This window comes from Ylistrum balloti, unplaced genomic scaffold, assembly GCF_031769215.1.
Source record: "Ylistrum balloti isolate Yb309-2 unplaced genomic scaffold, AGI_CSIRO_Ybal_v1 Utg370768, whole genome shotgun sequence".
In the NCBI taxonomy this organism is placed as follows: Eukaryota; Metazoa; Mollusca; class Bivalvia; order Pectinida; family Pectinidae; genus Ylistrum; species Ylistrum balloti.
Genome location: NW_026782450.1, coordinates 102504 through 117123, shown reverse-complemented (window position 1 = coordinate 117123; position 14620 = coordinate 102504). Strand labels below are relative to the sequence as shown.

The window sequence follows — 14620 nt, the reverse complement described above, 5'->3', positions numbered from 1 at the left end:
ATGACGTCACAATATTGTATCATTGTATATTAAATACACATGAGATAACACAATTATTATACACTTTCAGATATAAGTACGTTGCTTACTGGAACAGTTACTAGGAGTCCTAACATTCAATGATATCATGACGAGATGTACATCGCGGAGGTTTAGCATAATGTGGGACATAACATTGTAATAATCTTATGTATAATTTATAACAACATGGAAACACCAACCAAAAAACTCTTAGACGATGTAGACGCTTACGGAACATTTCCGGAATATTCAGTTGACGTCAATTCAGCTGGTCAAGTAATTAATCATGACGGCCCCACTTTGCCTAATGTAAATACAGAGGTATGTATGTCATATTTTGTAAAGTTTATATAACTAACTGCCTTACACTTACACAACCGTTGCTTAGTCTCTAGATGTTTCCTTACACAAGCGTCACTTAGTCTCTAGATTTTTTCCTTATACTTACACAAGCGTCGCTTAGTCTCTAGATGTTTCCTTATACTTACACAAGCGTCGCTTAGTCTCTAGATGTTTCCTTACACTTACACAAACGTCGCGTAGTCTCTAGATGTTTCATTACACTTACACAAACGTCGCGTAGTCTCTAGATGTTTCCTTACACTTACACAAACGTCGCGTAGTCTCTAGATGTTTCCTTACACTTACACAAACGTCGCGTAGTCTCTAGATGTTTCCTTACACTTACACAAACGTCGCGTAGTCTCTAGATGTTTCCTTACACTTACGCAAGCGTCGTTTAGTCTCTAGATGTTTCCTTACACTTACACAAACGTCGCAGAATCCTAATTCGCAGAATCCTAATTGAGGCTTACCCAAGATTACACGGTCGTCTCTTTACTTACACCAGTTGTAATGTTGCAATGTTGTAACGCGATGTCTGTGTACATCCCTAATCTTAGAAAGCGTATTATAAATGCGAGGGGACATGCAAGACATCTAAATTTAATGTTACGTGTTTTATGTATATAGAAACAATGCATTAAAACAGGACTTTAATTAATTGCTTTTGGAAATGTTTTGTTGCTATTTGCGTTGTCAATGAACCTGAAGTGGCGCCACCTACGCCCAGGCCCATACAACACGGAGTTTCTCAATTGTGAATATATTACGATGCAAATGCAGAAAAAAATCCTTAAATATTATGCGACAACTGCACTGACTAGAGTGACAAATCTTGAAAAGACATGTTCGATGGTGTATCCATAATGTATATATAGATAACATTAACAAATCGTCGTCTAGGTTTGTTTCGCCCAAATCATAATTCCAGCTTCGATGGCATGTTGGTGCTACAACTTTTTTGTGACAAAGTCCTGTGTATGTTTTTTTCATATATAAAGAGTCATTTTTCTCTACTAACATTATCACCGTTACAATAACTCAATTTTATATTATTTCTTTTTTTTTCTAACAAAAAAGGTTTACCAGTTTTCATTTACTTAAATACCGTGTTTGCATCTAAACACACTACAGTGGTAATTCCTGAGATTTATTTGCACATCCATTTACTTATCGATATGCTATTGTAACTGTGACTATCTCATTCCCATTTGTTAAAGAAATTCTGTCTTCGGGAGCTGTAGTTTCTATATGTTACTTGTCAGCAAAGACATGACTACAGCAACATTATTAATTTTTACAACTTTTCTTTCTACCAGAAGGCTTTGGAGGTTAAAACACATGTTTATAAGAGACGCTGGTATGTCCTTGTACTTTTCTCCCTTGGAGCCGCTGTGCAAGGGGGTTACTGGAACACTTGGGGACCCATAGCGGCATCCACAGAAGAGGCCTTTGGCTGGGACGATGCTGATATAGCCCTGCTCAGCAACTGGGGTCCCATTGCGTATTTAGTATCGGCCGTGCTCTTCGCTTGGATCATCGACGTCAAAGGTGAATTGCGGTCATCACCAGCTTGCACACTAAGATATACCCGAAAATATTTTTATTTATCTATTAGCTTAATAGAAAAAACAATACAATGATCTTTCTGGGACCTATGACAGGCTTATCTTCTAGCTTAGTTTCATATACGCTGTGAGTTTTATGTCATACATCAATGCAAAAGTAATGACTAATAAAATAAACAGTCACTGGCGGGTAGTCTGGAGTTACTCATTTTTATATTTTAGAAATTTGAACAGAAATGCTTGTAAATTGGCGATTCTCCAGGACTTTGTGTTTACATTGTTATTTGTTCGTTATGCAGGCATTCGGCTTTCAATGGTGATAACAATGTTTTTGGTGACAGCTGGAGCTGGCTTCAGGTGCATCACCAGTGAGCCTCCTTATGTAAAATGGTATGTAAAGCTATATCGTCAGTGTAATGATAGGAAAAAATCGATATCTAAAATTACATAGTGGTCATCGTGATTACTATAGTCGGCGATTTGACGTTATAATCTGTGTGACTTTATTGACGGCAATATGGCCGCGCCGCCGTCATCCTTTTATCCGTCGCTTGTAGTCAGTGAAACGTTATAGATGGCAATATGGCCGCTCCGCCGTCATCCTTGTATCCGTCGCTTGTAGTCTGTGTTACGTTATAGACGGCAATATGGCCGCTCCGCCGTCATCGTTTTATCCGTCTCTTGTAGTCAGTGTGACGAAATAGACGGCAATATGGCCGCTCCGCCCTCATCCTTTTATCCGTCGCTTGTAGTCTGTGTTACGTTATAGACGGCAATATGGCTGCGGCGCCGTCATCCTTTAATCCGTCGCTTGTGGTCAGTGTGACGTTATAGATGGCAATATGGCCGCTCCGATGTCATCCTTTTATCCGTCACATGTAGTCTGTGTGACGTTATAAACGGCAATATGGCCGCACCGTCGTCATCGTTTTTTCCGTCGCTGCGAGAAATCGAATGCCTTAAGAAGACATGATTTGCTGCAATAACTAATTGTTATTGATAATCTTGCCACTTATATATTGAAAATAACGTCTATATCCCTTGTCTCCGTATTTATAGTGAATATCGCCTGGTGTTCTATAGTATCAAATTTCCGTAAATCGATCGTATTTGAAAGAACACAATTTTTTTTCCCGTTTAATAGTCGGAGCTAGTTAACAGTCATCTAATATAACATATTTGGTAAGTTACTCCTCAACGGTTTACGGAATCTCCCACCTTCTGTTTTTAACACTTATTTATACGTCCTTTGGTTCCTGTGTTTACTCACCTGTCAATGCATCCCTACCTTTCATTGAATGGCCTTTCTTGAAGTAATACCGAATTCCTTGTCAACAGGTACCATTCATTTTTTTCTTAAATCTGCACAGAATTTAGAATGCCCTGCTATCTATACGGGAGTCACTATTGGTGATGTGAACGATATTTTTAACCAAACGGACAGTAGTTTTTGTTTGATTTTTGAGTTTCAAGTTATGTGTACATGCAATATATATACAGTGTATATTAGTCAACTGCACGTGCTAATTTTGTATACATTTTTAAAATTCATTTTTTTAATATGGACATTCGTAGAAACATTGATTTACTCTCACGTTAAATTAACAGGACAGTACACACTGGGCAGTTGTTAAATGGTTTAGGCGGCCCTGGGATTGCCGCCGGTGTTATCGGCCGCTTGGTTCCCGCCGCACGAAAGAACCACTGCCACAGCCATTGCCCAAGTTCTAAATGGGCTGGGTGTTGGTGCGTCATTTATCATAGGTAAGGCTTGGGCGATCGGTCATTCCACTCCATCACTAGGAAGGTAGTAACATTGGAATGGAGTTAAATCCTTCTGTGTAATGCTGTTGGATACTTTTATAAACTGCATTTAAATTCTGAAATGTTCTGCAAGCTTTTAAAGTACAAATAGAATATCCGTACAAATACAGAATCATGTGCTTTGTGTGCATATATAACATATTTATATTATCGTAGCTTGTGATGTTTTTCTAGGACCATATCTTGTATCAGATAAGCCACAAGACAACTCGTCGATTTCCAATGCCAGGTAAAATACTTATATCCTAGTAGCAGTAAGCTGTACCTATTATTATATCTTTTTGTGTTGGTCTTATAATTACACAAACATTTTAATCAAACATTTCGGATTTAATTAAGTTAATGCAGTAAATATAATTGCATGTTTGCTTCATCCGATATCTTTTCCCAATATTTCAAACCGTTTCTCTTTCTTATTCCAGCTTTCCTACCACCATTGGACCAAATACGACTGACGTCTCTGTCCGCATCGCAAATGAACGGAGTGAAATAATGTTTCTAATGTATATAGGTAATTATAGGTTAAAAGTTATCTATAAATATTCTATCCAAGATATGGTTATCGCCTTAATCTTATTGCGATAGAAACTTTCATGAACAAAACAGCGATGAAAATGCCAACATCTCCAATCTCCAATCACAAATTTGATGGAACTATGTCAAATAAGAGCAAAAGAAAGATCTACAAGGAGATTCATGAGTACAAGGATGATAAGACCAGATGGTTCGGAAGGGTTAGCGTCTCCTGCTTTATCGTCAACGCCTGCCATATACAGGCAACTTGTAAATCATGGTCAATCCAAGTAAGTAATGTCGTGTTCCAAAACGAGAACAAAGTAAAAAAAATAATGGAATCACCAAGCATTCTTCAAAACGTCAAACACGTCCATCTTCATATAGCACAAAGGAAAAGCATTTTAACCTTTTTCTTTCAGTTTGTGATACTGTACCATATTTGGCAGGCTTTGGATTTGTTATAGTTTAGATGTGATGATGTAAATATCGTATTTTGTAGAATTTGGATTCGCAGCGTTAATATTTCTCCTGACACTTGTGTCCTTTCCTGATAAACCAAAATTACCTCCCTGTACTACTGCCTCCATTAAGAGAGTAGAGTTCAAAAAAGGACTGTTTCAGTTGATACGGTAAGTATATAATTCGACCTGTACTTTGTTGTGTCAGTGACATTACTTTGATTTATTTTACAAATTTCAGTTCAAGTATAGTGACAAAATGCTAAAAATGGTAACTAAGATAGGTTGTAAAAATGACCAAAAAAATAGGAAAAGACATTGTTGGCTAATAATTCAGTAGATTTTCAAACTATGACGGTTAAAGCACATCAGGTATCAGATGGACACCGGTATTGCTGGTGAATGGATGTCTCTATGGTAATTCTAAATGTAATAACATACTAGTGACATCACTATACCAAAATGTATAAATACTTCTGTATGTCTAACAGCGGGATAAAGTTTTCTAATCTTTTGACAGGAATTTTAAATTTTGGATGGTGTGCCTGACTTACGGGTTGTCCCTGGGCGTGTTTAACTGTTGGCAGAGTGTACTGGACGTCAATTTAAAACCACACGGTATATCCGAGGTAAGGGTCCCCATGTTTGCTCTCCTACTCAGTTAAGGGTATATGGTAATCACTTTATGCGTCCGTGCGCATGTCCGTGCTTTTGTGCGTCAGTCCGTATTAAGATTGTGCAAAAAATATCTCATGAACGTTTCACCATATTTAGTTCATATTCACATAAAATAACATAATGCCACAAACCTTGATCATATTTTGGTGGTCATCGGTCGAGTATTAAGAGTTAAAGGTCGCCTTTTGAAACAAAACAAAAAAGTTTGCACAAGATATTTCATTACCTGCTAGATAAATTTAGTTTTTTATTCACACAGTGATCTCACGCCTTAAAATTCTATAAATGAATGCATTTTGATGGTCGTCGTTCAAGGTTAAAGGTCAAAGGTCACCTTCAACCACTTTGAAATAAAAAGCTTGTGCACGCGTTTTTATTTACACTATAAGGTCATAACATCACGTGTGCACCTGATAAGTTTCTGGTGACCAAAGGTTAAAGGTTGCCCATGAACAATTGAAATGATCGACAATAACATCACACCATCAAATTAAAGAAGTTAGCGAACGTTTGTCATCGATCAAGGTCAAAGGTCATCCTTAACCTTTTTAAAATAAAACTTTTGTAAGATATTAGTTATGTACATCGACATGCTGTTTTAATGTAAATTGATGGATACAACATAAGTAAAAGAACATTGACTTTATGTAGATCATACATCATCAGAATTACATGCACCGTTAAAAAGTAGGTAGTTTATGGAATCAGGGATTTGAATACAAATAGGTTACAGCAGTATTGTTTTTTATACAAGTATCTGAAACGGCCATTGTGATGAAAGCATAAAATCAATATCTACGTTGTTTTAAGTATCTACAGTTTAACGATAATAGAAACGGAGGGATTTGTAGACACTTGACTCGCTAAATCATTCATTTGAGGTCACCCAAGACTAAGTCTAATCAGACCCCCTTTCGTATGGCGTCTTCCGTCTATAAAACGTTTTACATTTTCGACTTCTGGAAAACTCCTAAAGAGATTTCAATGAATGTTTGCAGAAACCTTCCATGGCCAAGGTAAAACCAATGTTATAAATCATAAGGTTCCCATCCCCAGGGACCAAGGGACGGGAGCAAAAAGGGGTCAAAATACAGTTTATTGACATTTCTGAAATTTTCTCAATACCGAAGTATAGCAGAAATAAATACTTTTCATGGATGGAACAGTCTTAAGATTCTTAACCGAAATTGTAAATTTCATGACCCCAGGGTCTTACATTTCTCCCTGGAGAGGGGGTAAAGTGCACCATAGGAAAATCACATTCCTGGGCATAATTTGTTTATAATTCATTGGAAATAATTCAAATAATTAAAAAGGGTAAAATTGGTGGAAATTTCAAAATTCATCTCTTAACCCAGATATGACAGAAGTATTTAAGTACTCTTCATAGATGGAGGAGTTTATAAAGGAACATTACATTTTTGAGTGCGTGTTTTCATTTTAAACATGAATATAACATGGGATAGCATTTAATGTTAAACACGTTTTACATTTGCATATACAATATATTACATTTATCTTACCTTGATGATAATGTTATTTCTATTCTACATTACCAGGAAACAACAACATTATGATTCAGATGACCGTTAAGGCCCTTGTACCTCTTGTTTATTCCTAAAACATCTTTTTTAAAATTAGTTATCAACCCTATTTTAGTTATACAGTATTACTAAACATGACGTATTTTCTTGTTCCAGAATGAAGCAGGGTGGCTGGGTTTCTATTCTACGTTGGCAGCATCATTTGTGTGTATCATGGTAGCGAGGTGGGTTTACGAAATTTTTCATGATTATTATTTGGTTTCAAAGTGAAATGTGAACTGATAATTTAAGTTGCGCTGGATCACAATTACGTGACAGGGAATATGGGACAACAATGTTCCTGTTCACGGAAACATTTGGTGAAGATACGTCAAGAGACATATCATTGAAACAAAGACCTAGTGACCTAATTTTTTCTTGTGCACACGTTCCCACGGGCAACGTTTTTAAGCTCACGCCTACTTACACACATTAAAAGGGTTTGTCATCAATGATACACTGAAATTATAAGTTGAACTCCATACCAAACAGAAACCACTTCATACAAATTAATCCTTCAGAAAACACTACATACAAAATAATCCTTCAGAAAACACTACATACAAATTAATCCTTCAGAAAACACAACATACAAATTAATCCTTCAGAAAACACAACATACAAATTAATCCTAGACAGAAAACACAACATACAAATTAATCCTTCAGAAAACACAACATACAAATTAATCCTAGACAGAAAACACAACATACAAATTAATCCTTCAGAAAACACTACATACAAAATAATCCTTCAGAAGACACACCATACAAAATAATCCTTCAGAAGACACAACATACAAAATAATCCTTCAGAAGACACACCATACAAAATAATCCTTCAGAAAACACAACATACAAAATAATCCTTCAGAAAACACAACATACAAAATAATCCTTCAGAAGACACACCACAAACAAATAAATCCTTCAGACAGAAAACACAACACTACAACATACAAAAACACAACTACATACAAAATTAATCCTTCAGAAAACACAACATACAAATTAATCCTAAACACAACATACAAAATAATCCTTCAGACAGAAAACACAACATACAAAATAATCCTTCAGAAAACACTACATACAAATTAATCCTTCAGAAAACACACAACATACAAATTAATCCTTCAGAAAACACAACATACAAATTAATCCTAGACAGAAAACACTACATACAAAATAATCCTTCAGAAAACAACATACAAATTAATCCTTCAGAAAACACAACATACAAATTAATCCTTCAGAAAACACTACATACAAAATAATCCTTCAGAAGACACACCATACAAAATAATCCTTCAGAAAACACTACATACAAATTAATCCTTCAGAAAACACTACATACAAAATAATCCTTCAGAAGACACACCATACAAAATAATCCTTCAGAAGACACACCATACAAATTAATCCTTCAGAAAACACTACATACAAAATAATCCTTCAGAAAACACAACATACAAATTAATCCTTCAGAAAACACAACATACAAATTAATCCTAGACAGAAAACACAACATACAAATTAATCCTTCAGAAAACACAACATACAAATTAATCCTAGACAGAAAATAAGAGATTACTTGTCAGTAATCACTACTTGTGCTCGTTTGTCAATGAAGTTTACTACAGATCCGTATCCCTTGTGGAAATTCCTATGAATAGTGTGTTGGCGACGTCTTGCTCGAAAATCGTGAAATTAGGAAGTGTCATTTTGATATCTGATCAATTGCGACATGTAAACACAACAGGCTAGGGATGCAGGGATTCTGCTATCCAGAAATGGACAATTCACAATAGGGAAATTGAAATTAACACGCTTATCATACACCTTGATGGAAAGCTGTCCATTTCGGTTTCGTTGTAGTAAAAGATCGAGATCGGTGACTGATGGAGGAGAGCTATTCTTGTCCTTGATTTTACTTCAGTAAATCTTGCCGCGTATGAAAACAAAAACAAGTCAGCAAACAGAGAGGCGCAGTTAGTTCCGATAGGTATGCCAATAGTCTGTTGGAGGGTCTTACCGCCAAACTCGGAGATGAAACTTTCATAACAAGACAACTAATGCGTTCGTTCATTTTGAATGGGGTAGGGCTTTGTACAGAGTGGAAAAATCAAATGTTCTTATAGAAGAAATGTTTTAGAACAGACTGTTAAAGATTGAGCAAAAGCTATTTGGAGTTCTTCAGAATCCACATACTTTTAATGTCACTTCTTGAGTAAACAGTATCACAATAAGACTTTAACCCAGATTTGATATCTCTTAGAATGGTGGTTAGTAGATTTGACGAAGGCTTGGTTGTATAGCTAGACGAGCCAGAAATAAAACGTTGTTTATATTGATTCTTGTGAAGAGAAAGGATCCAATATCATTAATAGTTAATATTTCGCGTTTTGAAAGATTGTATAATGTATATGTGGCAGGGTGTTATTTCTTTATAATAACAACAGCTGTTTTTGATTCTGTCATCTTTATTAAGTCACTTAAAAAATCGCATGTGACACCCTGTCACAAGTAGAAAAACATGCTACAGGTCCAATCTAAAATACCTACAAACACATATAATAAAATTAACAATGTAAGGGAGAAAACTCCTACAGAAATACATAAAAAAAAACTTAGCTGGCACAATAACATACCTATCAAGGAAACTTGAAGTGTGGATTTAACATCAGGATTGAGGAAAGCAGACCTGTGTTTTGTTTTCATTTTCAATTTCAAGATGCAAATTATTTTACGAATGATAGTCTAGAATGGACTTAACATACCCAGAAACGAATCCAAAGCAGCATGTTCTATTTTTCGCCCTTTCTGCTGCATGCTTTTCAACAGAATCCATAATTATCTTGAAATTCATATTTTTCTTGACGGACGGGTATTCGGGATATTTAGAGCCCTGCATTAAAAGTTCTCGTAGCTTGACAGTTTGAGTAATGCTGAATCACCAGTTTCGATGTTAGACCATAAGTAGAGGTATAAAAAGAAAAATTTGACGGAGAATTAGGTCTGATGTCGTGCACATTCAGTTGCTGCAGCGTTTGTTTGTAGTTGGAGAGTTCGGCCGTGAGCTTGGAGTAACTCGAGGGAATTACAGGGGTGTTTCTTTTGAAAGGTATGGTGGAATGAACTTGCGCCACATCATCGATACGTTTATGTAGTCTCCATGCTAGTTTCAACAGGTCACCAAAAGCTGAATCCACCGAGAGAGGAAGCGAATATAGCGTAGTTCGAACATGATGAATACCGATTGGTTTCTGTAAAGTATCCATTAGATTTTACGTAAGGGTAAATACTCTAGATTTATTGTAATGGCTCTGTCTGTGGCTACTATTACGTCTAATTTGAGGAGTGAATAAAGCCATAACGTTAGTGTTATTGCATCCAGGACTAAACAAATTTCCAAAAGTCCACGCGAGCATTTAAGCCATATTGCGCAGCAGTGCCAAACCCTCTAACGTACCTCAAGTTGTCTACGGTAGGGTGTTCACACGATGAGGTCATATGTACGGTGGTATTTGTTTTCCAAAGTACGGACATTAATCGGCAGTACAAAATGGTCCCGGAGGTTGAAGTAATGATACAAATATCGATTCTCTCCATGGTTCACTGCTGAACGATGACAATCTTATTTTTCAGCGACAAGATATGACATCTCTATAATTATTGTTGGTAGGTTTTCCGACGTTTTTACCAAGCACATGCGTCTGTTCCTGGTAATCCTCTATTCAGGCGGTGCTTTGGCAATGACATGGTTCGCAATTCTCGTCAACGGCTACATACCAAACTCCACAAGTAAGTATACTGTACATGTTTAGAAATGACCGTAAGGTTCAAGTCATTTCGTAAAACAGATTTTATTTATGCATATACAGAAATACACATATAAAAAAATATCATTTTGGTACACTAATGTTATTCGAATGAAATAAGATAAAATCAATTTAATATATGGTCTTCATTGTCTAATAAGACAATTATATTTCCATATTTGAACTTAATTCTAACAGGAATAGACAGACAGTTATAACAATTTTCGAACATCTCGAATCTTATTAACACATGAACGCAAGAATTTTTTTTATATTCCATTTTATGTTCTCCATGAACTACAATACAAGTACATGTATATAGGTAAGTTAGAAAACAAACACAATAGATTATATCAATCTCGAGAACTGGATGCCAGCATTGCAATTCTGTTGTTGCAGCGTCCCTGTATGTATCGATTATCCTTGGGACAATGCTTCTTAACGCAACGCCTCCACTTTACTACGAAACGGCGTGTGAGATTACTTACCCTGTGGCCGAGGGCATTACAAACCTTTGGCTGACTATGATCAACAATGTCGGCGGTCTTCTTTTTCTGTTAGTTCAGATGATCCCCAACATAGGTGAGGTGATATATCATGGATACAAAAAAAACTGGTTTTGTTATTTAATGGATATCTTTAAAAAAAAAAAAAAAACGAGCTACGGTTTTAGTTGTCTTAATGAAAGGTAACTCCATTTACAGCTTACAGCTTTGATGATGCACATTTGTCAAATTACAGTGGCGCATCAACTATATACTGCTTGCTTCGTGCATGTAACTTCTTTGTAATTTTAAGAATTCTTTGTCGATTGGGTGCACAATGCCGAACTTTTGTCATATGAATTGTAATAAATTCAGTTTGTTTCCGTCCAGCGAACCATTAGATGTACCAATCATTTAATTACCTAATGACGTCATAACACATTAACGTTTATCAGAGCAGGTGGTCATTTGATTGTGCTTATATACATATATATTAAAGACAAAAGATGGCCGATATATGTGGTGGTGTTTCAAACGAGATTAATACATTTAAATATACTGGCTTAGTGGTAAAATTGAAACAAAAATAGTAGAGTATACCACAAGATACAATAGAGCGAAAATATGAGAAAAATGCATTCGAATGTGGCCAATTTGCGAGATTCTGTACCCTGATTCCTCTTGTAATTTAAGTTTGAATAACGACTTTTTAGAGTTTCAGGCTATGGCCGGTGATGCATCACTATACATATTAAAGTGTGTTTTTTTAATTAATTCGGGTAGTTGCTCGGTTCAGAATATAACATATATTTGACATTGTTGTAAGATCATCTGCTATATGAAAATTACGAAATTACGTGTAATTTAATTATAGGACTAGGGCACCTCCGCATCTAGATTTTGACTTTTCTTTTGATTTTATTCAGTCACCACCAAGGCATCAAAATTTAGGCCCTTAGCAGTAGTGACGAGTCTTAGAAAGACGAGATGGCTTGGCTGTATGATTCAGTTTAATTCAGTTTGGCTCTACTGTATCTAACTCGAAATTTCTATTAACAACAAAAAAAATGCTGATCGTTTGTGTATCTTTTGTACAACCTTCACAGGTACGAGCTGGGAAAACTGGTGTGTACTTGGGGCGGTAGTGATTTGTATACCTATACTTTGTACCATGGACGAACGCTACAACAGGTTGGAAGTGGACGAAAAAGCAGTCAAAACATAGATCGTCACGTTAACCTTATAAAATTTTCAATCAATGATTTTGTGTTCGATATATAACAGATTAATAAAGTTCTTTTTCATGACCATCCTTAACGATAATTGCACGCATTCTCTAAGATTCTGGGGTCATGTACAGAAATTGCTCTACGAGCTAGCCGCTCAATATAATAATTACCGAACTGTAGTACACGCTGTGGAATAGGATACATGACCTTAGAAATGATTGCTTTCTACTTTGTTGTTAAATACTGGATTTGTAGAGTATTGTAAATCAATAAAATCATCTTATGTCAATGTGATGGTGACGAATGCACAGATGTTATTAGTCTTCAATAGGTTGAATAGATATTGAAGTATCAGACAGTTGAATAATTGGACATGGACACTGAATATACACATCAATGAATATTCTTTGCTTAACGTACGTCTTTGTGTAATGACAGGGAATTTTTAACGTAATGCTGGTTCCTTGATAAATATTCTATGTCCTTGTTAATTAATAACAGACAAAACTGAACAAAGACAACACAGCAGTTTGGCTGTGGAATCAAAATGGGAGACTAACGTGTCGCTGATGTCATGTGGTAATGACTTATCTCTAAAATGGCAGATAACAGACTGGAAGCTGGTGCAGGTCTTCACACAAGGTGTCCACTTTTAGGTCATCTGACCCCAAGCGTCGTGCATCGTCCGTCGTGTGCCGTGCGTCGTCCGTAAATTTTCTTTTAAAACACTACCCCTGATTGAAGCCTTGGCAGATTTCAACCAAATTTAGTCTGATACATCATTGGGGAGTGCAAAATCGTTACTTAAATTCAGAAAGTTGATTCGACGCATAGGGACCTAGGGGTAGGGCCCCAAAAGGGTAGATAGACAAAACTTTGTTTCAAGACGCTACTCTTCCTTATTCCCTGAATAGATTTCATTCAAATTTTGTTTGTATTAAATGTAGAAATCGGTAAAAAAAGTCTTTAATTCGAAAAGTTGATTCGACTCTTAGGGACTTGGTTCGAGGCTCCAAAGGGGGAAATTGGAAAACATTTTGTTCCAACAGAAATATACAGATAAAATAAGTCATACAAAAATACACAAATACATCAGTCATACATAGTTACACCAAAAAATCAGTATATAGACAAAAGTGATATCCTTGTAACACAAAGCTTTAAAGTGGTGCGATATTTTATAGCATCAGGTATACAGTTCAAATAACCTTATTTCCACATTTTTGCATACCATACATATATAAAGATGCAGGGTTAAAACATCACCCTACTTACAGTGTAGTTTTCAGCCTCAATTTAATATCTTTTACCAGGCATTGCCGTTGTCAGGTGAGTAGTAAACATATTTTAAGAGTTATTGAATGTTAAAAGTAGAAGAAAACATATTTAAAGTTTTAGTGAATGTCAGCTGTAATTGAGGGTATATTTAGAGCTTTAACGAATGTTAGCTGTAGAAGAAGACATGTTTAAAGTGTAAATGAATGTCAGCTGTAATGGAAGGCACACTTAAAACTTCAATGAAGGTTAGCTGTAGAAGAAGACATGTTTGAATAGTAAAGGAATGTGGGCTCTAGTGGAGGCATATCTCTCGCGTTAGGGAATGTCAGCTGTAGAGAAAGGCATATTTAAAGTGTAAGTGAATGTTAGTTGTAATGGAGGACATAATTAAAGTTTTAATGAATGTCAGTTGTAATGGAGGGCATATTAAAAGTTTTAATGAATGTTAGCTGTAATGAGGGTGTATTCAAAGTTTTAATGAATGTTAGCTGTAATGAAGGGTGTATTCAAAGTGTAATTGAATGTTAGCTGTAGAGAAAGGTATATTTAAAGTTTTAATGAATGTTAGCTGTAATGGAGGGCATATTTAAAGTCTTAATGATTGTTAGCTGTAATGGAGGGCAGATTTAAAGTGTAAAGGAATATTAGTCAGGCATATCTCAAGTGTTAGTGAATGCCAGCTGTAGGGGCATATTTGAAATGTGAATGCATGTCACCTATATTGGAGGGTTTATTTATAGTGCACGTGAATGTCACCTGTATTGGAGGGTATATTTATAGTGAACGTGAATGTCACCTGTATTGAAGGGTATATTTAT

The 14620-nt window shown here is 35.9% G+C and overlaps 1 protein-coding gene across 1 annotated transcript; it reads left to right on the top strand.

Moving 5' to 3' along the window:
* Positions 1–207: 207 nt before the first annotated feature.
* On the top strand, positions 208–12520 carry LOC132558191 (solute carrier family 49 member 4-like). The gene is given in 13 exon segments (XM_060222723.1): positions 208–297; positions 1683–1914; positions 2231–2321; positions 3540–3581; positions 3583–3695; positions 3930–3984; positions 4178–4266; positions 4771–4900; positions 5250–5358; positions 7108–7175; positions 10675–10793; positions 11210–11392; positions 12402–12520. Coding segments are annotated over 13 exon segments (1440 nt in total).
* Positions 12521–14620: the final 2100 nt, after the last annotated feature.